The 23,817-nt window shown below is 40.0% G+C and overlaps 1 protein-coding gene across 2 annotated transcripts in view; it reads left to right on the top strand.

Moving 5' to 3' along the window:
* Positions 1–23,817, top strand: part of LOC139576080 (NLR family CARD domain-containing protein 3-like) — a 53,270-nt gene that overhangs the window by 6,582 nt on the left and 22,871 nt on the right. Inside the window, exons 4-10 of one of the 2 annotated variants that reach the window (XM_071401774.1) lie at positions 5,689–6,113; positions 6,503–8,291; positions 8,932–9,105; positions 13,001–13,174; positions 17,095–17,268; positions 17,534–17,580; positions 19,239–20,706. In XM_071401774.1, the coding sequence (XP_071257875.1) occupies positions 5,689–6,113; positions 6,503–8,291; positions 8,932–9,105; positions 13,001–13,174; positions 17,095–17,268; positions 17,534–17,580; positions 19,239–19,792 (3,337 nt within the window). In that variant the 3' untranslated portion in view covers positions 19,793–20,706. Of the gene's footprint in view, positions 1–5,688; positions 6,114–6,502; positions 8,292–8,931; positions 9,106–13,000; positions 13,175–17,094; positions 17,269–17,533; positions 17,581–19,238; positions 20,707–23,817 lie in introns of those variants that run through there. The other variant, XM_071401860.1, reaches the window with a different exon arrangement.

Here is a 23,817-nt window from a genome sequence, read left to right as displayed (position 1 = left end):
GTGTAGACCTTACCGTGAAATGCTTACTTACGAGCCCTTAACCAACAGTGCAGAGTTTTAAAAAATGTAACTAAGACATTTATTTTTGCTAAATAAACTAACAACTAAGGAAGTCATTTTTACTTATTTGACTTCTCAAACCCCAAACCCTGGTCTGGTCTGCTTCATATGCGTTCCCAGAAGACATGTTTTTTTACATCAGCAGTTGTCACAAAGTGCTCATATAGAAACCCAGCGTAAAAGACCAAAGAACAAGCAATGCAGATGTAGAAGCGTGGTGGCTCTGAAAAACAACCTAGAAAGGCGGGAACCTAGGAAGAAACCTAGAGAGGAACCAGGCTCTGAGGGGTGGCCAGTCCTCTTCTGGCTGTGTTGGGGCGAGATTATAAGAGTATATGGCCATTAAGGCCAGATCTTCAAGATTTTCAAATGTTCATAGATGACTAGCAGGGTCCAATAATAATCACTGTGGTTATAGAGGGTGAAACAGGTCAGCACCTCAGGAGTAAATGTCAGTTGGCTTTTCATAGTCGAGCATTCAGAGGTCGAGATAGCAGGTGTGGTAGAGAGAGAGAAGGAGATCCGGTGAACAGGTCAGGGTTCCATATCCGCAGGCAGACCAGCAGAAACTGGATCAGCAGCTTGACAGGGTATCATGTCCGGTGAAGAAGCATGTATCGATACTGATAGGATCAAAAGAAAGGGAGCGCTGCTCTCGGATCAGCTTTCTCCATTCAAATCTTTCCTTATAATTATAATTATTTCAAAATACTGATGATGGATCAGCTCCTAGAGCGATATTAGCAACTATACCTGCAAATATTGAGGCAGCTTATTCTAATGGTTACCCAATAAAAATCACTAAATCACAGATACTCTATGGCACATCTGTAACGGCTGCTCTCCTCCTCTTCGTCTGAAGAGGAGAAGCATGGGTCGGACCAATACGCATCGAGGTATGCAGTCATAATGAATTTATTTAAACAAAACCGAAAACACGAAGAACACTTGAATTGATACAAAATAACAAAACGATGTAGACTGACCTAAACATGAGAACTTACAGACACATGAAGAACGCACGAACAGGTACAGACTACACAAACCGGAACAGGTACAGACTACACAAACCGAAACAGTCCTGTGTGGCGGGACAAACACAGACACGGAAGACAATCACCCACAAACTAACAGTGTAAAACAGCCTACCTATATATGATTCTCAATCAGAGGAAATGAATAACACCTGTCCCTGATTGAGAACCATATAAGGCTAATTAACAATCACACTCCCACATAGAACAAACACAGACTGCCCATCCCAACTCACGCCCTGACCAACTAAACACATACAAAACAAGAGAAAACAGGTCAGGAACGTGACAACATCATTGCGCACATGTTAGGCTACACATAATGAAATATATTGAGACAAATTACAGACAGTAGTCTACAAGTAACAAATTAGAACTCAATTAATGTAACATTTTTGTATACGTCCCTTGTTTGAATCAATTGCAAAGACATTGGCAACTTTGTATTTGTAGACAACTTTGTTCTGAATTTATCGGCGGTCACAGAGAGATGGATTACCCATGTGATTTTATGTTTAGCAGAGATCTGTGTATAAAGTCACTCGGAAGGGCAAAAAAGCATCAAACGACTCACTCAGCTGTTCTTCGAGTGGTCTGAGGCAGGTCATATCAAATCACATTTTATTGGTCACATACACATGGTTAGCAGATGGTATTGCGAGTGTAGCGAAATGCTTGCGCTTCTAGTTCCGATAGTGCAGCAATATCTAACATGTAATCTAACAATTCCACAACAACTACCTAATACACACAAATCTAAGTAAAGGAATGGAATAAGAATATATACATATAAATATATGGATGAGCAATGACAGAGCGGCATAGGCAAAATGCAATAGATGGTATACAGTATATGCATATGAGATGAGTGATGCAAGATATGTAAACATTATTAAAGTGGCATTATTAAAGTGACTAGTGATCCATTTACTAAAGTGTCTAATTATTTCAAGTTTGTATGTAGGCAGCAGCCTCTCTGTGTTAGTGATGGCTGTTTAACCTTTCTAGCCCCAGCGTTTCGCTAGCGGAACTCCTCCCACATTCCACTGAAAAGGCAGAGCGCGAAATTCAAAAAATATTTTTTAGAAATATTTAACTTTCACACATTAACAAGTCCAATACAGCAAATGAAAGATACACATCTTGTGAATCCAGCCAACATGTCCGATTTTTTAAATGTTTTACAGCGAAAACACCACGTATATTTATGTTAGCTCACCTCCAAATAGAAAAAAGCACAGACATTTTTCACAGCACAGGTAGCATGCACAAAACCAACCAAACTAACCTAGAACCAACCAAACTAACCAAGAAACAACTTCATCAGATGACAGTCTTATAACATGTTATTCAATAAATCTATGTTTTGTTCGAAAAATGTGCATATTTGAGGTATAAATCAGTTTTACATTGCAGCTACCATCACAGCTACCGTCAAAAATAGCACTGAAGCAGCCAGAGTAATTATAGAGACCAACGTGAATTACCTAAATACTCATCATAAAACTTTTCTGAAAAATCGATGGTGTACAGCAAATTAAAGACAAACATCTTGTGAATCCAGCCAATATTTCCGATTTTTTAAGTGTTTTACAGCGAAAACACAATATAGCATTATATTAGCTTACTACAATAGCCTCCCACACTACCGCATTCATTCATCAAGGCACGTTAGCGATAGCAATAGGCACGTTAGCGTTAGCGAATAAACCAGCAAAATATATTAAATTTCACTAACCTTCATAAACCTTCCTCAGATGACAGTCCTATAACATCAGGTTATACATACACTTATGTTTTGTTCGAAAATGTGCATATTTAGAGCTGAAATCCGTGGTAATACAATGTGCTAACGTAGCATATTTTTCCCAGAATGTGCGGATATTTCTATTAGACTCTCACCTATTCTGACCAAATAGCTATTCATAAACATTACAAAAAAATACATGTTGTATAGGAAACGATAGATCCATTAGTTCTTAATGCAATCGCAGTGTTAGAATTCTAAAAATATCTTCATTACGACATAAGACTTAGTTATGGTAAGGGAATAACCTAAACCTGAGCGCAAAGCTACTAGTACACAGTTCGACAGATATGTGAAATAGCATCACAAAATGGTTCCTACTTTTGCTGATCTTCTATCAGAATGTTGTACAAGGGGTCCTTTGTCCAGAACCGTCTTTGTTTGGATTCAGAACGTCATTTTTCCCTCTTGAATTAGCAAGCACACTGGCCAGGTGGTGCTAAGCTCTCCTTCGTGAACAAACGCAAACAACGCAACACGCCTAACGTCCCGAATAAATTTCTATAATCTAATAAAACTATATTGAAAAAACATACTTTACGATGATATTGTGACATGTATCAAATAAAATCAAAGCCGGAGATAGTATTCGCCCATAACGACAGCTTTCCAGTAGGCAATAACAGGTCCCTCCACGCGCCTTGCAGAAAACAGAAAATGGCGTACACGTCGTTCCAAGAGGGTTTATTCCACCTCAGACCGAGATAATCAACTCATTTCTCCTCTCACTTCCTCTTGACATCTAGGGGAAGGTGTATGACGTGCACGTATAGTCATACGTATCATGCCCATTTATAGGCAGGCCCTTGAACACAGCATCGATTTCAGACTTTCCACTTCCTGGTCAGAAAGTGTGCTGCCAAATGAGTTGTGTTTTACCCACAGACAAAATTCAAATCAGGTTAACCTTTTATGGCTGCCATCCCGCTACCGGGATGATATGACAACAGCGAGTGATAGTACAGGGCGCCAAATTCAAAAAGCAGAAATCTCATAATTAAAATTCCTCAAACAAACATGTGTCTTATATCATTTTAAAGGTAATCTTGTTGTTAATCCCACCAAAGTGTCCAATTTCAAATATGCATTTCAGCGAAAGCACTTCAAACGATTATGTTAGGTCACCACAAAACCACAATAAGCACAGCCATTTTTCCAGCGAAAGATAGCTTTCACAAAAAACAGAAATAGAGAAAATTAATCACTAACCTTTGATTATCTTCATCAGATGACACTCATAGGACTTCATGTTACACAATACATGCATGTTTTGTTTGATTAAGTTCATATTTATATAAAAAAATCTGAGTTTATATTGGCGCGTTAGATTCACTAGTTGCAAAAACATCAAGTGATTTTGCATAGCCACATCATTTCAACATAAATACTCATCATAAATATAGATGATAATACAAGTTATACACATGGAATTATACATATACCTCTCCTTTAATGCAACCGCTGTGTCAGATTTCAAAAAAACTTTACGGAAAAATAAACCATGCAATAATCTGAGACGGAGTTCAGAACAATAGCCAAATTAGCCGCCATGTTGGACTCAACAGAAACCAGAAAATACATGATAAATGTTTCCTTACCTTTGATGAATTCATCAGAATGCAGTCCTAGGAATCCCAGGTCCACAATAAATGCTTGATTTGTTCGATAATGTCCGTTATTTATGTCCAATTAGCTACTTTGGGATTGTTTACCAAACGCCCAACCCAAAGTCACAAAGCGCGTCCACTACCGTCCACTATAACGTGACGAAATGTCCAAAAGTTCCGTTACAGTCAATAGAAACATGTCAAACGATGTACTGAATCAATCTTTAGAATGTTGTTAACATACATCTTGAATAACGTTCCAACCGGAGAATTACATTGACTTCAGTTGACCGATGGAACGGAGCTGCCTCTCACGTGAACGCGCCTCTTCAATGCGTGATCACCTCGTGGCAGTGGTCACTAATTCCTGTCTCCTTCGGCCCCCCTTCACATTAGAGTCATCAGACAAAGTTCTATTGACTGTTGACATCTAGTGGAAGCCGTAGGAAGTGAAAACTCATCAATATCTCACTGTAATTTCAATGAGAGCTTGGTTGAAAATCTGGCACCCCCAGAAAAAATACAAACAGGAAGTGGAACTTCTCAGGTTTTTGCCTGCCATGTGAGTTCTGTTATACTCACAGACATAATTCAAACAGTTTTAGAAACTTCAGAGTGTTTTCTATCCAATACTACTACTAATATGCATATATTAGCAACTATGACATAGGAGCAGGCCGTTTACTCTGGGCACCTCTGTGCACCTTTCATCCAAGCTACTCAATACTGCCCCTGCAGCCAAAAGAAGCTAAACAACATGAACATGAAACAGAACAGTGTCTGGACAGGGGAAACAAAATGACAATAATGCAGACACGGGGAAGACACTGAGGAAGTGACAGATATAGGAGGGGCAATCAACAAAGTAATAGAGTCCAGGTGAGTCCAAAGACTCACCGCAGCCTGGCACCCTCGAGCGCCAGGGAGGGGGAGCGGGTGCAGGCGTGACAGTCGTGACAGTCTCTAGTTATTTCTCCTCTCCCATTTTCTCATTTATTTTTGTTGTTTTCATAATCCATAGGCTAATCCTTTTTTCCATTTTAATAGGCCTAAAACAATATTTAACAAACACAACATTCCCTCCCTGAATGTGTGTGTTTGTGTGTGTACATGCGTGCGTGTGTGTCTGTGTGTGTGTGTGTGTGTGTGTGTGTGCACTCCTTGGATGTTTTGTCCACAGAAACCAACAGGAGATATCAGAGTCAGAGATTCTCAGTGCTCAGTCTTCCCAGAGTCATCAAACAGACCTGGCCTCCATATTCAGTGTATGTGGTCCTGTTATGTACATTTGTTTTTGTTTACCTCAAGTGAAGTTGATCTGTCAATTATTCATTAATGTGTTAATGAGAAAGCATTTCTTCTCTTCTTTAACATATTTACTTGAAAATAATATAATGACATTTGTGAAGAACGAGCTGAAGAGGTTCAAGAGGATTCTTAGTTCAGAACTCCCAGAAGGCTTTGAGTGTCAGAAGCAGGATAAGGAAGTGGTGGACGCTGAAGATGAGAAGCAGGAGAGTAGTGCCAGAGAGGGGGCTCTGAAGATCAAACTGCACGTCCTAAAGAAAATGAACCAGAAGGAGCTTGCTGACACACTGGAGAAAAGTAAGAGCTGTCTGTTTTATAAAAAAAACATTTAAAAGCTGTAGCTAAAGTAAAGCTAAAGTAGCTGTGTAACTCAATGATATTGTTGCAGACTTAACAACACCTAGTGACCCCATCAAGTAGCAGCAGTTGTGGTGATTAATTTAGACAGAAAGAAGAGGAGAGGCAGAAGAGGAGAGACATAGAGATTAATAATACCATAAATAATACCAGTAATGATATAAATCTTTCACACCAGTGTGTAATGCACTATGAAAACATTTACACATTTTTACGGACAGTTAATATAATACATTATTATAATTTTAACTTTATAACACAGTCTTACAATACTGTAGGCATTAAAACAGATGTAATATTAATACCCTCTGTGTTATTTCTTCATTCAGATGAGCTTGCTGTGATTTGCCAACGTGAACTCAAATCTAGTCTAAAGATGAAGTTTCAGTGTGTATTTGAAGGGATCACTAAACAAGGAAACCCAACACTTCTCAATAAGGTCTACACAGAGCTCTACATCACAGAGGGTGGAAAAGGAGAGGTAAATAATGAACATGAGCTGAGACAGATTGAGACAACAACCAGGAAACAAGCAAGACCAGAGACTGCAATCAAATGTAACGACATCTTCAAACCCTTAACTGGACAAGACAAACCTATCAGAACTGTGATGACTAAGGGAGTCGCTGGCATTGGAAAAACAGTCTCTGTGCAGAAGTTCATTCTGGACTGGGCTGAAGGAAAAGCAAATCAGGATGTCCAATTTCTATTTTCATTCCCTTTTCGGGAGCTGAATTTGATGAAAGGGGAAAACCACACTTTGATTGAACTTCTCAATCACTTCTCAATGGAAACCAAAAAATCAAGAATCTCCAACTACGACAAGTACAAAGTTCTGTTCATCTTTGATGGTCTGGATGAGTGTCGACTTCCCCTAGACTTCCAGAAGAACAAGATCTGTTGTGACGTCACAAAGTCAACCTCAGTGGATGTTCTGCTGACAAATCTCATCAAGGGAAATCTGCTTCCCTCTGCTCTCCTCTGGATAACTACCCGGCCTGCAGCAGCCAATAAGATCCCTTCCGTGTGTGTTGACCAGGTGACAGAGGTACGAGGGTTCAATGACCCACAGAAGGAGGAGTACTTCAGGAAGAGATTCCGTGATGAGGACCTGGCCAGCAGAATCATCTCACACATAAAGACATCAAGGAGCCTCCACATCATGTGCCACATTCCAGTCTTCTGTTGGATTTCTGCAATAGTCCTTGAAGACATGCTGGAACATAAGAGAGAAGAGATGCCCAAGACTCTGACTGAGATGTACACACACCTTGTGGTGTTTCATACAAAACAGAAGAATGAGAAGTATCTTGGGAAAGAAGAGACAGGTCCACACTGGAATAAAGAGAGCATTCTGTCACTGGGGAAATTGGCTTTTCAACAGCTTGTGAAAGGCAATCTGATTTTCTATGAAGAAGACCTGAAAGAGGCTGGCATTGATGTCAATGAAGCCTCAGTGTACTCAGGATTGTGCACACAGCTCTTTAAAGAGGAATGTGGGCTGTACCAGGAGGTGTACTGTTTCGTGCATCTGAGCGTTCAGGAGTTTCTGGCTGCTGTATATGTGTTCCTCTCATTCATCAACAACAATGAGAATCCAATCGACGAACCGCAATCAACATCCAGCAACTTATTTGTTATTTTCAGAAACAAGCCTGAAGTTACTGTCTACAAGAGTGCTGTGGATAAAGCCTTACAAAGTGAGACGGGAAACCTGGACCTTTTCCTCCGATTCCTTCTGGGCCTCTCACTGGAGTCCAATCAGAAGCACTTAGGAGGTCTACTCACAAAGACAAGAAGCAGTTTACAGAGCCATGAAGAAACAGTCAAGTACATCAAAGAGAAGATCAGGGAGAATCCCTCTCCAGAGAGGTGCATCAATCTGTTCCACTGTCTGAATGAACTGAATGACCATTCTCTAGTGGAGGAGATCCAAAGCTTCCTGAGCTCAGGAAGTCTCTCTGAAGTCGAACTATCACCTGCACAGTGGTCAGCTCTAGTCTTTGTGTTGCTGACTTCAGAAAAGGAGCTGGATGTGTTTGACCTGAAGAAATACTCCAGTTCAGAGGAGGGTTTTCTGAGACTGCTGCCAGTAGTCAAAGCCTCCACAGCTGCTCTGTGAGTACATCAAATGACATTTAAGTACTAATCATCAGAAAGAAATATTCAGTTAAGGCAAAAATATGTTGTCACGGCCATTTAAAGGAGTGGACCAAGGTGCAGTGCGATTGGAATCCATCTTTTAATTCCACAAAGAACACTTAACAAACTAACAAACGTGACGCCAACGTAGTGCTCACAGGCAACTAAACATGGACAACTACCCACCAAACCAACATGGAAAATGGCAACCTAAATAGGCTCCCCAATCAGAGACAACGATAAACAGCTGTCTCTGATTGGGAACCCACTCAGGCCACCATAAACCTACAACCCCTAGACAATACAAAATCCCCACAGATAACAAAACCCCAAGAAACTAAACAAACCACCCCTTGTCACACCCTGACCTAACCAAATAATAAAGAAAGCAAATATAACTAAAGTCAGGGCGTGACATATGTATTATTGAAAAACGTATTGAATCAATGCATTGATGTTCACATTAGTATAACAATATGACCATATAATTCTAGGAGACGGAAGATGAATCTATATGTTGTTTTTGAAATAAACCAAATGCATCTGCCACTCTCCTTCTACACTACTGGTGTTAAATTAACAGTGTGATTGTGAAATCATGATGATCTCTTTGCAGGCTGTCAGGCTGTGGAGTCACAGAGAAAGGCTGTCCTTTTCTGGCCTCAGCTCTGAAGTCAAACCCCTCACATTTGAGAGTTCTGGATCTGAGTTACAATGACCTGAAGGATTCAGGAGTGAAGCTGCTCTCTGCTGGACTTGGGAATTCCCACTGTAAACTGGAGACTCTGAGGTCAGTATTCCTGTAATTGGTCAACAAGTGATAACTGTTCACGAGATCCACATGTGTTTACCAGGCACACATAATCTACACCATATATGTTTGGGCAGTGAAGCTTACATTTTCTGTTTGTCACACCCTGATCTGTTTCACCTGTCCTTGTGCTTGTCTCCACCCCCTTCCATCTGTCGCCCATTTTCCCCATTATCCCCTGGGTACTTATACCTGTGTTCTTTGTTTGTCTGTTGCCAGTTCGTTTTGTATCGTCAACCCGACCAGCATTTTCCCTCTGTTCCTGTCAATTGATTGTTCCTGTTTTTCCCGGTGTTGACCTTTTCTGCCCACCCTGACCCTGAGCCTGCCTGCCGTCCTGTACCTTTGCCCCACTACTCTGGATTATCGACCCTTGCATGTCTTGACCTGTCGTTTTCCTCCCCCTGATGCTGTAATAAACATTGTTACTTCAACACAGTCTGAATTTGGGTCTTACCTGAATGTGATAGTGTTGTCTTAGGAATTCAGCAGTCTCTGTGTTGTCTTAGGAACTCAGCATTCTCTGTGTTGGTCTTAGGAACTCAGCATTCTCTGTGTTGGTCTTAGGAATTCAGCATTCTCTGTGTTGTCTTAGGAATTCAGCATTCTCTGTGTTGGTCTTAGGAACTCAGCATTCTCTGTGTTGTCTTAGGAACTCAGCATTCTCTGTGTTGTCTTAGGAACTCAGCATTCTGTGTGTTGTCTTAGGAATTCAGCATTCTCTGTGTTGGTCGTAGGATTTCAGTATTCTCTGTGTTGGTCTTAGGAATTCAGCATTCTCTGTGTTGTCTTAGGATCTCAGCATTCTCTGTGTTGTCTCAGGAACTCAGCATTCTCCGTGTTGTCTTAGAAATTCAGCATTCTCTGTGTTGGTCTTAGGAATTCAGCATTTTCTGTGTTGGTCTTAGGAATTCAGCATTTTCTGTGTTGGTCTTAGGAATTCAGCATTCTCTGTGTTGTCTTAGGAATTCAGCATTCTCTGTGTTGTCTTAGGAATTTAGCATTCTCTGTGTTGGTCTTGCCAACCCCCATTGTCCCAACTCTGAGAAGCAGAGGTTATATCATGTAGGTCTGATATCTTATTGGAGGTTAACTTTACAGTAATACTATTGGTCAACAACTCAGGTTTTGAATCCAAATAACTCAGATGCTTATGAATGGGTCTAAGATTCATTGTTCATTCTCTTATTTGTTCCTGATATGCTGTGGTGAGATATGCTTTCTCTCTCTCCACCCAATGGACTTTTGGGGCTTGGCCTTTCAGGCTAGAGATTTCTCTCTCTCCACCCAATGGACTTTTGGGGATTGGCCTTTCAGGCTAGAGATTTCTCTCTCTCCACCCAATGGACTTTTGGGGCTTGGCCTTTCAGGCTAGAGGTTTCTCTCTATCTCTGACCTTGCTTATAATAATGACTTATAATGCTTGTTAATGCCTTGTAACTTAACAAGGCTTTATGCCTTGTATTTTAATCCATTAATTTTACAAAGTAATTAAATACACTTGTCTTTACAATCCATTCTCAGACATTTCTTCATTGTCTATTAGTGTAACTCAACCATAGTCTCTTGCATATAGCTAATTATCTTTATGCAGTCAGATAAACATTTTAATAGGCTAATTGCTGTCTTATTACAAGTCACGTGAGGTATTTATAATATCATACTGTACATGATAAATATTATGCCCACTACAGTTCCATAGTCTTTGCCTGCAGTGATAACATCAAGCTTGTGGTTCTACAAACTTGTTGAATGCATTTGCAGTTTGTTTCGAATGATGTTTTTCCCAATAGTAACTGAATGGTGAATAATGTCCTGTCATTTTGGAGTCACTTCACTTGTATTGTAAGTAAGAATAGAAGATGTTTCTGAACACTGCTACATTCATGTGGATGCTGACATGATTATGAATATTAATAAATAAGAAAGTTAGAGGCACAAAGATCATAACCCCCCCACAAAAATGCTAACCTCCCCTGTTAATGGTAATGGTGAGAGGTTAGCGTGTTTTGTTGTAGCCTCTGTAACTTTCTCACTTATAATATTCATTATTCATTTAGTAGTGTTTATAATTATGTTATCTACTCACTTAGAAACAGGACCGGTCCTTGGCGTTCTGTCGCCATAGACGAGACCAAAAAATGCCGCCCCCGGCAAAACTAGAATAGTCCAAGTAAGCAAAATGACGTTGAAAATAAATACTCTGAATGATAGGTGAAAAGGAATTTTCAGTTGGTTTAAAATACGTATTTTCCGGACGTTGAAATCAGGCTCATTTTCAGTTCTGAATGAAAGTTGAAATAAGTAATTTATTGACGTCTATGTTTGGACGAAATCAAGGCTGGTCCATACCGGACAAAATCTGAACCAAACATACTGCAGACGTCTATGACTGGTTCCGAGTTGGTCCGGACCAAAAACCAATGTCCGTGAATGTGGATGGCCGGTCCGGAAACAAAAAAAGACGTCCAAAAGTCGTCGCCGTTGGTCTGTGCTTACTGAGGTGTAGCCTACAGTGTTGCCTAAAATTGAATTGTATGAATGCACATCTATGTGGTAAGCTTACCATTTGTAAAACACGAAAAAACGACATCCAGACAGGACCAAAAAAGACATCCAAAAGACGTTGGCTCGTTCCTACTGGGGTGTAGCTTACCATGTCGGCCGCAATTCATTTTTATGAATGTCTATCCATATGGTAGGCCCACCGTTTGTAAAACAGGCCATTGCATTGGCTTTTATTAGTCCTGATTCCTGTGACTAATCAATTTGGCTATTTAAACTGAATATCAGCTACCCAACTTTATCAGGAGCTATCGCGAGCCTATTTGCAATGTGTTTACACAGTGGGAAATGCAGAAGTATTGACAATGGGGGGAAGATCATGACAATGTGGTGAAACTCCTGGACAACAGTTGTGATTGTCCATTCCATATTGTCCATTTTACTTTGACCTGTGCTGTGTTTTTGAATATGTTGCTTTGTTAACATGAATGCGCTTTTTGTATTTGATTGAGCGACATTTAGGTTAGGCTATTTGATGGGAGAAACCTACATGATGTAAAACATTTCCGTCTCACTACATTATTATACATTTTATCTCCAGTCTGTTGGTATCAAAAATGGTCACATACTCTTTCTACCATATCCGATATCTGATACATGATTTATGTTCGTTTTTTTGATGGAACGTTGGTGGAGCGCTGCAGAGATGAGTCTCTCCAACAACACCCTAGAGAGGCGCCATGAGAATGAACAATATAAATATTTTGCGCCCCTGCCTTTGACAAAGTGGGCACTGCTTATCACAGGGCGGCATCAGCGCTCACCTAAAAAGCCCATTTAGATTTTTACCTTTATTTAAGTAGGTAAGTCAGTTAAGAGCATATTCTTATTTACAATGACGGCCCACCACGGCCAAACTCGGACGACGCAGGGCCAATTGTGCGGACCCCCCTATGGGACTCCCATTCACGGCAGGATGTGATACAGCCTGAATTTGAACCAGGAACTGTAGTGACGCCTCTTGCACTGAGATGCAGTGCCTTAGATAGCTGTGCCACTCAGGAGGTATGCCACTGGTTAAGACAAATTGTCGCTGTTTTTGGTCAGATTTCTGTGAGGTTTTATGTGTTGTTGGAGGTGTGTCTTGGTCAGTTTAGCTCAGAAAATGCTGCCCTTGTCAATCTGCCACAATAGACGGCCGCCTAATCCTGCCAAATGTGCGGGCCGGCCATGCTTAGACAGAAGATTACTCCAGTCATCATCCACCATTCAGTTACTATTGGGAAAAACATAACACAACCATAACATAATCAAAACACAACCAAAGCAAAAAAAATATTATTAAAAAAAAATATTTGACTCTTTGCAGGCTGTCAGGCTGTCTAGTCACAGAGGAAGGCTGTGCTTCTCTGGTCTCAGCTCTGGAGTCAAACCCCTCACACCTGAGAGAGCTGGACCTGAGTAACAATGACCTGAGGGATTCAGGAGTGAAGCTTCTCTCTGCTGGACTGGAGAGTCCCCACTGTAAACTGGAGACTCTGAGGTCAGTATTCCTGTAGCTAGTCAACAAGTGATAACTGTTCACCAGATCCAGGTGTTTTTACCAGGCACACATACTGTAGTCCACACCGTATGTGTTTGGACATTGAAGCTTACAGTTTGAGATTTGGCGCTATGCTCCAGGATTTTGGATTTAAGTTTCATATTAGACGACAGAACAAAGTGTCACCTTTTATTAGAAGGTGTTCATACATATCTGTTTTACTGTTTAGAAATGAAAGCACTTTATGTATCTAGTTCTCCCATTGGAAAAATTCATCATCATTTGGACAAATTCACTTATAAAGCAGAAAGAGACACAAGCTGTGTTCGAATACCCATACTAACATATTGTATACTACATGCTTAATGAGTGTATACTACATGCTATATACTATTAATTCATTTTAGTATACTGTAAACGAACGGTATCGTTTCAATTGAGCGTACTAGAGCTTCGCCTGTCTACCGCCTGATGCTCTTGCTAGCAACCTCTTGCTACCTTGTTAGAAATTCAAATGACGAGCTAAGCATTTTATGAGTGTGTTCGTAAATTCAATCTGGAGTGCCAGAGTGCGCTCTGGGCGTTCGTAAATCCAGAGCGTTGTCAGATTGTAAATTCAGAGCGTTTTGCTCTTAGAGTGTTCAGAGCCCACACTCGACACTCTGGCCGAGGAGTAGGGTTGAACGGCAGTCAAGCACTCAAGCTAACTGGCTAACGTTGGTTAGTTACTTCCAGATACAAATGAGAGAGAACCTCACTCGCCCTAGCAGAGCTGGTTAGGCTGTTTTCATGTTATCCAGAGCGTTGGTGACTGTAACTGTGCTGCTGGTAAAACATTATTTTTTTTAAATTGCAGACATTTACTGACGCCGGTCATATTCAACAGGTGTTGAGTGTTTGTAAATTCATCAGTTATTCTGCATGAGAGTGCTCTGAAATCGGAGTAGATAGCCAGAATGAACAATGTCCATTGCAAAGCACAACGACAATACCACTTAGTTAAGAATGATATGAATAATCAAGTCAATAAACGTTGGGTAGTTAGTTAGATAGAAGATAGTTAATATACTGCCTCGCAAGTTCGATGTATTAGTAGCCAAATAACGTTATGTAACTAGCTAACATACCGGTATATTCTGCTGTAATGCTATGCGATTCGTAAGGATATAGTAGCTAACAAATAAACAAGCCAACGTAACGTGTAAGGTAACTTATTTGAAAAGTCAAAATTTTCTTAACATTTGTCATAATTAGTAAAGGATTAGCCCCCTTTTTTCAATTTTCATCTAAAATGACATACCCAAATCTAACTGCCTGTAGCTCAGGCCCTGAAGCAATGATATACAGTGGGGCAAAAAAGTATTTAGTCAGCCACCAATTGTGCAAGTTCTCCCACTTAAAAATATGAGTGAGGCCTGTAATTTTCATCATAGGTCCACTTCAACTATGACAGACAAAATGAGAAAAAAAATCCAGAAAATCACATTGTAGGATTTTTAATGAATTTATTTGCAAATTATGGTGGAAAATAAGTATTTGGTCACCTACAAACAAGCAAGATTTCTGGCTCTCACAGACCTGTAACTTCTTCTTTAAGAGGCTCCTCTGTCCTCCACTCGTTACCTGTATTAATGGCACCTGTTTGAACTTGTTATCAGTATAAAAGACACCTGTCCACAACCTCAAACAGTCACACTCCAAACTCCACTATGGCCAAGACCAAAGAGCTGTCAAAGGACACCAGAAACAAAATTGTAGACCTGCACCAGGCTGGGAAGACTGAATCTGCAATAGGTAAGCAGCTTGGTTTGAAGAAATCAACTATGGGAGCAATTATTAGGAAATGGAAGACATACAAGATCACTGATAATCTCCCTCGATCTGGGGCTCCACGGAAGATCTCACCCCGTGGGGTCAAAATTATCACAAGAACGGTGAGCAAAAATCCCAGAACCACACGGGGGGACCTAGTGAATGACCTGCAGAGAGCTGGGACCAAAGTAACAAAGCCTACCATCAGCAAGGGCATTGAAGATGAAACGTGGCTGGGTCTTTCAGCATGACAATGATCCCAAACACACCGCCTGGGCAACGAAGGAGTGGCTTCGTAAGAAGCATTTCAACGTCCTGGAGTGGCCTAGCCAGTCTCCAGATCTCAACCCCATAGAAAATCTTTGGAGGGAGTTGAAAGTCCGTGTTGCCCAGCAACAGCCCCAAAACATCACTGCTCTAGAGGAGATCTGCATGGAGGAATGGGCCAAAATACCAGCAACAGTGTGTGAAAACCTTGTGAAGACTTAGAGAAAACGTTTGACCTCTGTCATTGCCAACAAAGGGTATATAACAAAGTATTGAGATAAACTTTTGTTATTGACCAAACACTTATTTTCCACCATAATTTGCAAATAAATTCATAAAAAATTTTACAATGTGATTTTCAGGATTTTTTTTCTCATTTTGTCTGACATAGTTGAAGTGTACCTGTGATGAAAATTACAGGCCTCTCTCATCTTTTTAAGTGGGAGAACTTGCACAATTGGTGGCTGACTAAATACTTTTTGCCCCACTGTACATATTCTTGGTACCATTTGAAAGGAAACACTTTGCAGTTTATGGAAATGTGAAAGAATGTAGTAGAATATAACACAATAGATCTGGTAAAAGATAATACAAAGAAAAAACGATCTTTGAAATGCAAGAGAAGGGCCATAATTTATTATTCCAGCCCAGGTGCAATTTAGATTTTGGCCACTAGATGGAATCAGTGTATGTGCAAAGTTGTAGACTGATGCAATGAACCATTGCATTTCTGTTCAAAATGTTGCATCAAGACTGCTCAAATGTGTCTAATTTGTTTATTAATAACTTTTCATGTTCAAAATTGTGCACTCTTCAAACAATACCATGGTATTCGTTCACTGAAATAGCTAATGTAAATTGGACAGTGCAGTTAGATTAACAAGAATGTAAGCTTTCTGCAAATATCAGATATGTCTATGACCTGGGAAATGTTCTTGTTACTTACAACCTCATGCTAATCGCATTAGCCTACGTTAGCTCAACCGTCCCGTGGAAGGGACACCGATCCCGAAAACGTTTTTAAAGCAATTCATTTGTATCCGCTCTCGTCGGACTTTGGCTGCATATTTTCCGCCATTTTCTTTAAATCTGAAAATGTTGTGAAGCCACACCCATTCTCTGAAGAATTGCATTATATGCCCTAAAAGCACAGAAATAGTGTATAGTGTAATACGAAGTATACTTCGTATTTTGGCTAATTTAGTATGACATCTAGGAACTTTTGGCATACTAACTATATCCATACAATGACCAATAAGCATACTACATACTCAATTCACGTAACAAATAGTATGGTTAGCGCGGTTAGTGTGAGTATTCGAACACAGCTACAGTAAAATTCCACTACAATATCATCATCAGGATTTAGTAATTTTTACAAACATGTTATCTGCTCACTTAGAAGATTAATCCAGTCATCATTCTCCATTCAGATACTATTGGGCAAAACTTAACCCAAAACACAACCAAAATAAACTCAAATGCAACCAACAAGTGTAGGAGCATATACTAAACATTGGACTACTTTAATACACTAAGTGAAATGGTCAGAATACCTATGACTTCTTCAATTGGGGGAACTAGATACATAAAGTGCTTTCTGTCTCACTGTCTTAAAAAAAATGGTCTGGTCAGTCTACTCAAATAGGTGTACTTTATATTTTTCTGTCTACAAGCAATACTTTGATAATTTGTAGTTTTCTAATAATGATACATCCATTTATTAATTTAAATGGCAGGTTTCATGACATTGATATTTGAACATTTTGAAAAAATATACTGAAAACATTTAAACCACCAAAGAATACAGTGTGATTTTTAAATTATTTTACTCTTTGCAGGCTGTCAGGCTGTCTAGTCACAGAGGAAGGCTGTGCTTCTCTGGTCTTATTTCTGAGGTCAAACCCCTCACACCTGAGAGAGCTGGACCTGAGCTACAATCATCCAGGAAACTCAGGAGTCAGACTGCTCTCTGCTGGACTGGAGGATCCACACTGCAGACTGGAGAAACTCAAGTATGTAGAAGGTTTATGTCAATGTTCATATCAGACATGTTTGAGTTATCAGGCTAGTTAAGACAAACATTCTTACCGCCACTTGGACCAAATGATATGCTGACCGTGTGTGTGTGTGTGTGTGTGTGTGTGTGTGTGTGTGTGTGTGTGTGTGTGTGTGTGTGTGTGTGTGTGTGTGTGTGTGTGTGTGTGTGTGTGTGTGTGTGTGTGTGAGAGTTCACGTGTATCACTCAATGACTGTCTGTTCTTCTGCTTACCGCTACAGTGTGGAACATGGTGGAGAGTACACAATGAAACCTGGGCTTAGAAAATGTGAGTGTTTACTGCTGTGAAGAATATGACTAAGAATAAGTCTTAAAGTAATTCAAGTTAAGTCAAAATCAAAGACCACCATCATTACCTACTTGCAGTGGCGATTTTAGCATGTAAATCTTGTTGGTGCAAACAAAAAAATATGTTTTAGATACATGCCAGCAAAGCCACAACACAACACAACACTACACAATACATTAATTTCACTATAACGGTGCCCACAAACTGTTAGGGCCTACATAAAGCTGTCCCAACAGCAGTTCCAACACCTTACCACTGCTACACCTGGCTTTCAGCGAAGCCTTGTCTGGCAGCGAAACAGTTCATTCAGCCTCATTTACCTCCTTTAAAAAAAACATAGCTGATATGGCTGACTTGCTTAAACGAATGTGGTTTATAATGACAATTGAGATGCATAAACTGTGGCATAAAGGGACGACAAGCGGATAAGAGGCAATCAGTCATTTCGATTAAGACATTAATGAGCGATTGACAACGGACATATTCAATATAACTATTTGTTCAGCACTTTTGAAATGTACATGCGACAGAATTCAGAACATGGGCCGTTCTTACAATGTACTCCCAAGTCAGAACCGTAGGATAAATGCAGGGGGCATATAAGCAGACAATGAAAGCTCTTACAATGATTACATTTCTCTAAAACAGGTTATAGGTTACATGTGCACCACCAAATTAGAACAGTAGGCGAAATTAAGAGTTGAAAGTAGACCAAATTATTAGGGTGAGCACATGGGCAACTAACAGCTTACTACACAACAAACACTTTGTGTAGTACAAACACTTTGTGTAATTTAAAGGCAATGCTACCAAATACTAATTGAGTGTCTGACCGACTGCGAATGTGATGAAAGAAATAAAAGTTGAAATAAATAATTCTCTCTACTATTATTCTGACATTTCACATTCTTAAAATAAAGTGGTGATCCTAACTGACCTTAAACATTCCCTTAAACAGGGAATTTTTACTAGGATTAAATGTCAGGAATTGTGATAAACTGAGTTTAAATGTATTTGGCTAAGGTGTATGTAAACTTCTGACTTCAACTGTAGATCTTTTTTTATTTTTTTTTACATTGTTTGCAAACTGATATGTGACATGTATTAATGCCAAAATAACAAGCAAAACAGCCCCCCCAAAAATTATATATAAAAAATATATATATGTATATATATTTTTTTTGTTGCTAAAAATGTGGGTCTCAAAACAGGATGAATGACGGGTCGCCACTTCTTACTCGGTCATATTAAATTTAAGCTGTAGTTCTACAGAAACAGAAATCAGGGACACCAAAGTTTAGAAAGAGTTGCTTTGACAATGTGTGTGTCTGTGTACATGTGTGGCGCATTTGTGTTACATTAGAAGTGTGTGTGTGTGTGTGTGTGTGTGTGTGTGTGTGTGTGTGTGTGTGTGTGTGTGTGTGTGTGTGTGTGTGTGTGTGTGTAATTATTGGGAATAAGTGTTTTTTATGTTATCATACTGTATAACATATGATCATTCAACAAGTCTTAAGTTACCTTAACTTCTCCTTTTGATACATATAATCATCTACATTAAATTAATTTGTGAAAAGTGAGTTAACCTTCTAATGTGAATGATGATGATTTCTAATTTTGTGTCTGGATTCATCCATCAGATGCTTGTGATCTCACACTGGACCCAAACACAGTAAACAGACACCTCTCTCTGTATGGGGAGAACAGAAAGGTGACACGTAGGACAGAGATGCAGCCGTATCCTGATCACCGAGAGAGATTTGAGGACTGGTACCAGGTGCTGTGTGGAGAAGGTCTGACTGGGCGCTGTTACTGGGAGGTAGAGTGGAGTGGGAGGGGGTCTTACATTGGAATGACATATAAAGGAATCAGCAGGAGAGGATGTTTTAAGGACTGTATTATTGGATACAATGACAAGTCCTGGAGTCTGGACTGCTCTGACAATACTTACAGAGCCTGGCACAATTACAATCCCACTACCATAGACGTCACCCCCTCCATCCCCCACAGAGTAGGAGTGTATCTGGACTGGCCAGCCGGCACTCTGTCCTTCTACAGAGTCTCCTCTGACACACTGACCCACCTGTACACATTCCACACTACATTCACTGAGCCCCTCTATCCAGGGTTTAGGCTTTGGTGTGACTCCTCAGTGTCCCTGTGTCAGGTGGTCCCTGTGTCAAACACAACATGATGTTTTACTCTAACCATGTGTTTTATGTTTGATCAGAATATGACATTTAAATACATGGAGTAACACACACACACACACCAGTTTGGTCCGGTTTATTCCTGTAAATAATAACCATGGTAACTCTGTGTCTGTCTCTTTCTGTGATCCTTATCCCTGAGAGAACGGTTCAGATGCACCACACACACAGACAACGAACACAAGTGTATTTTATCGATGGCAATTTGAATGCACAGAGATATCGTGATGAGATCCCATTGTCGTGCCATTCATCTGCCGCCATTACCTCATGTTTCAGCATGATAATGCACGGCCCCATGTCGCAGGGATCTGTACACAATTCCTGGAAGTTATTCCACGGCCTGAGTACCAGCATGTTTGGGATGCTCTAGGTAGACGTGTACGACACCGAGTTCCAATTCTCACCAATATCCAGCAACTTTGCACAGCCATTGAAGAGGAGTGGGACAACATTCCACAGGCCACAATCAACAGCCTGATCAACACTATGCAAAAGGAGATGTGTCATGCTGCATAAGGCAAATGGAGGTCACTCCAGATACTGACTGGTTTTCTGATCCAAGCTCCTACTTTTTTATTAAGGTATCTGTGACCAACAGATGCATATCTGTATTCCCAGTCATGTGAAATCCATAGATTAGGGCCAAATTTATTTATTTTAATTGACTGATTTCCTCATATGAACTGTAACTAATGTAAAATCTTAGAAATTGTTGCGTTTATATTTTTAGTTCAGTATAATAAAAAAGACCAGTTCTAAATGTTTTATGTTTGATATGATGTTAGTAGAATATAAAACATGAGCTGGCGCACACCCAGAAAAATGGTTTTGTGTGGAGGTGCTGACTAACGGCGAATAAACTATAAACTTTTAAAATAAAGAGTCGCACACTCCATATATAAACTCCCAGTCATTTATTGGATAAATCACCAACGTTTCGGCCTTCTTCAGGGTAATGTCATGAATACTTGAAGCAGGTTATGTAGACAAACAGTGCAATTAGTGCAACCAATGTCAATAGTGAGGGGTGTGTCATAATGATGAAGTTAATAAGAATGAATTGAGTGAAACTGTTAAAAAACAATAGTTTATGGCATATTAAATATATTAGGCTAAGCATCACAGCAGTTAGAAATCCAAAATGGATGGTGTTGAGAGATAGATGGGAGGGGTTGAATGGAGCTGAAGGGTGGGACTAATAACAAGATAACCCATGTAAAATATACAGCGTCTGTAAAATGTATATAGGTACAGACATTTTGTGAAATAGCACAGTTACAAGCAGAAATCAAACTGGATGGACATCAGAAATAGAGGAACGACTAAAAACAAAATATGACTATTGTAAAATAGATTGTGTCTGTAAAATGTGTATAGTATGTATAAACTGAAGGTAGAAGCCTAAGTGTTATTGTTTATTAGTTTACTCCAATTGGAGGAAGGGTGGTAGGGTTTGCGGGGAATAATAAAGGTATATTCTTTAAAAAGTATGTATGTCTATATAGGAATGTGTATGTATACAGTGGGGAGAACAAGTATTTGATACACGGCCGATTTTGCAGGTTTTCCTACTTACAAAGCATGTAGAGGTCTGTAATTTTTATCATAGGTACACTTCAACTGTGAGAGACGGAATGTAAAACAAAAATCCAGAAAATCACATTGTATGATTTTTAAGTAATTAATTTGCATTTTATTGCATGACATAAGTATTTGATCACCTACCAACCAGTAAGAATTCCGGCTCTCACAGACCTGTTAGTTTTTCTTTAAGAAGCCCTCCTGTTCTCCACTCATTACCTGTATTAACTGCACCAGTTTGAACTCGTTACCTGTATAAAAGACACCTGTCCACACACTCAATCCAACAGACTCCAACCTCTCCACAATGGCCAAGACCAGAGAGCTATGTAAGGACATCAGGGATACAATTGTAGACCTGCACAAGGCTGGGATGTGCTACAGGACAATAGGCAAGCAGCTTGGTGAGAAGGCAACAACTGTTGGCGCAATTATTAGAAAATGGAAGAAGTTCAAGATGACGGTCAATCACCCTCGGTCTGGGGCTCCATGCAAGATCTCACCTCGTGGGGCATCAATGATCATGAGGAAGGTGAGGGATGAGCCCAGAACTACACGGCAGGACCTGGTCAATGACCTGAAGAGAGCTGGGACCACAGTCTCAAAGAAATTCATTAGTAACACACTACGCCGTCATGGATTAAAATCCTGCAGCGCACGCAAGGTCCCCCTGCTCAAGCCAGCGCATGTCCAGGCCCGTCTGAAGTTTGCCAATGACTATCTGGATGATCCAGAGGAGGAATGGGAGAAGGTCATGTGGTCTAATGAGACAAAAATAGAGCTTTTTGGTCTAAACTCCACTCGCCGTGTTTGGAGGAAGAAGAAGGATGAGTACAACCCCAAGAACACCATACCAACCGTGAAGCATGGAGGTGGAAACATCATTCTTTGGGGATGCTTTTCTGCAAAGGGGACAGGACGACTGCACCGTATTGAGGGGAGGATGGATGGGGCCATGTATCGCGAGATCTTGGCCAACAACCTCCTTCCCTCAGTAAGAGCATTGAAGATGGGTCGTGGCTGGGTCTTCCAGCATGACAACGACCCGAAACACACAGCCAGGGCAACTAAGGAGTGGCTCCGTAAGAAGCATCTCAAGGTCCTGGAGTGGCCTAGCCAGTCTCCAGACCTGAACCCAATAGAAAATCTTTGGAGGGAGCTGAAAGTCCGTATTGCCCAGCGACAGCCCCAAAACCTGAAGGATCTGGAGAAGGTCTGTATAGAGGAGTGGGCCAAAATCCCTGCTGCAGTGTGTGCAAACCTGGTCAAGAACTACAGGAAACGTATGATCTCTGTAATTGCAAACAAAGGTTTCTGTACCAAATATTAAGTTCTGCTTTTCTGATGTATCAAATACTTATGTCATGCAATAAAATGCAAATTCATTACTTAAAAATCATACAATGTGATTTTCTGGATTTTTGTATTAGATTCCGTCTCTCACAGTTGAAGTGTACCTATGATAAAAATTACAGACCTCTACATGCTTTGTAAGTAGGAAAACCTGCAAAATCGGCAGTGTATCAAATACTTGTTCTCCCCACTGTATATAGGTAGGTATATGTATGCATATGTGTATCTATATGGATATATATATATATATATACCCACAAAAATATATATGGGGGATAGGAAATGATGCAGACAATTACATTGATGGAAGATTTTTCAACCTGCATGTGGGTTTCTGAAGAAGGATGTTGTTATAGTGCTGTTGCACTGTGCGCATGAGCCACATTTGTAGTTCCCATTTGGCATGGGTGTCAAGAGTGTCTGAGTGGGCTCAGGTTGAAGTATTCATGATATGATGTTAGTAACACTAAGTCATTCCATCCTTTCACTAAGTTAGTAGCACTAAGTCATTCCATCCTTTCACTAAATGTTAGTAGCACTAAGTCATTCCATCCTTTCACTAAGTTAGTAGCACTAAGTCATTCCATCCTTTCACTAAATGTTAGTAACATTAAGTCACTCCATCCTTTCACTAAATGTTAGTAACACTAAGTCATTCCATCCTTTCACTAAATGTTAGTAACACTAAGTCATTCCATCCTTTCACTAAGTTAGTAGCACTAAGTCATTCCATCCTTTCACTAAATGTTAGTAGCACTAAGTCATTCCATCCTTTCACTAAGTTAGTAGCACTAAGTCATTCCATCCTTTCACTAAATGTTAGTAACATTAAGTCACTCCATCCTTTCACTAAATGTTAGTAACACTAAGTCATTCCATCCTTTCACTAAATGTTAGTAACACTAAGTCACTCCATCCTTTCACTAAATGTTAGTAACACTAAGTCATTCCATCCTTTCACTAAATGTTAGTAACACTAAGTCATTCCATCCTTTCACTAAATGTTAGTAACACTAAGTCATTCCATCCTTTCACTAAATGTTAGTAACACTAAGTCATTCCATCCTTTCAC

This window comes from Salvelinus alpinus, chromosome 1 (genome assembly GCF_045679555.1).
Source record: "Salvelinus alpinus chromosome 1, SLU_Salpinus.1, whole genome shotgun sequence".
In the NCBI taxonomy this organism is placed as follows: domain Eukaryota; kingdom Metazoa; phylum Chordata; class Actinopteri; order Salmoniformes; family Salmonidae; genus Salvelinus; species Salvelinus alpinus.
This window is presented reverse-complemented; position numbering and strand designations above follow the sequence as displayed.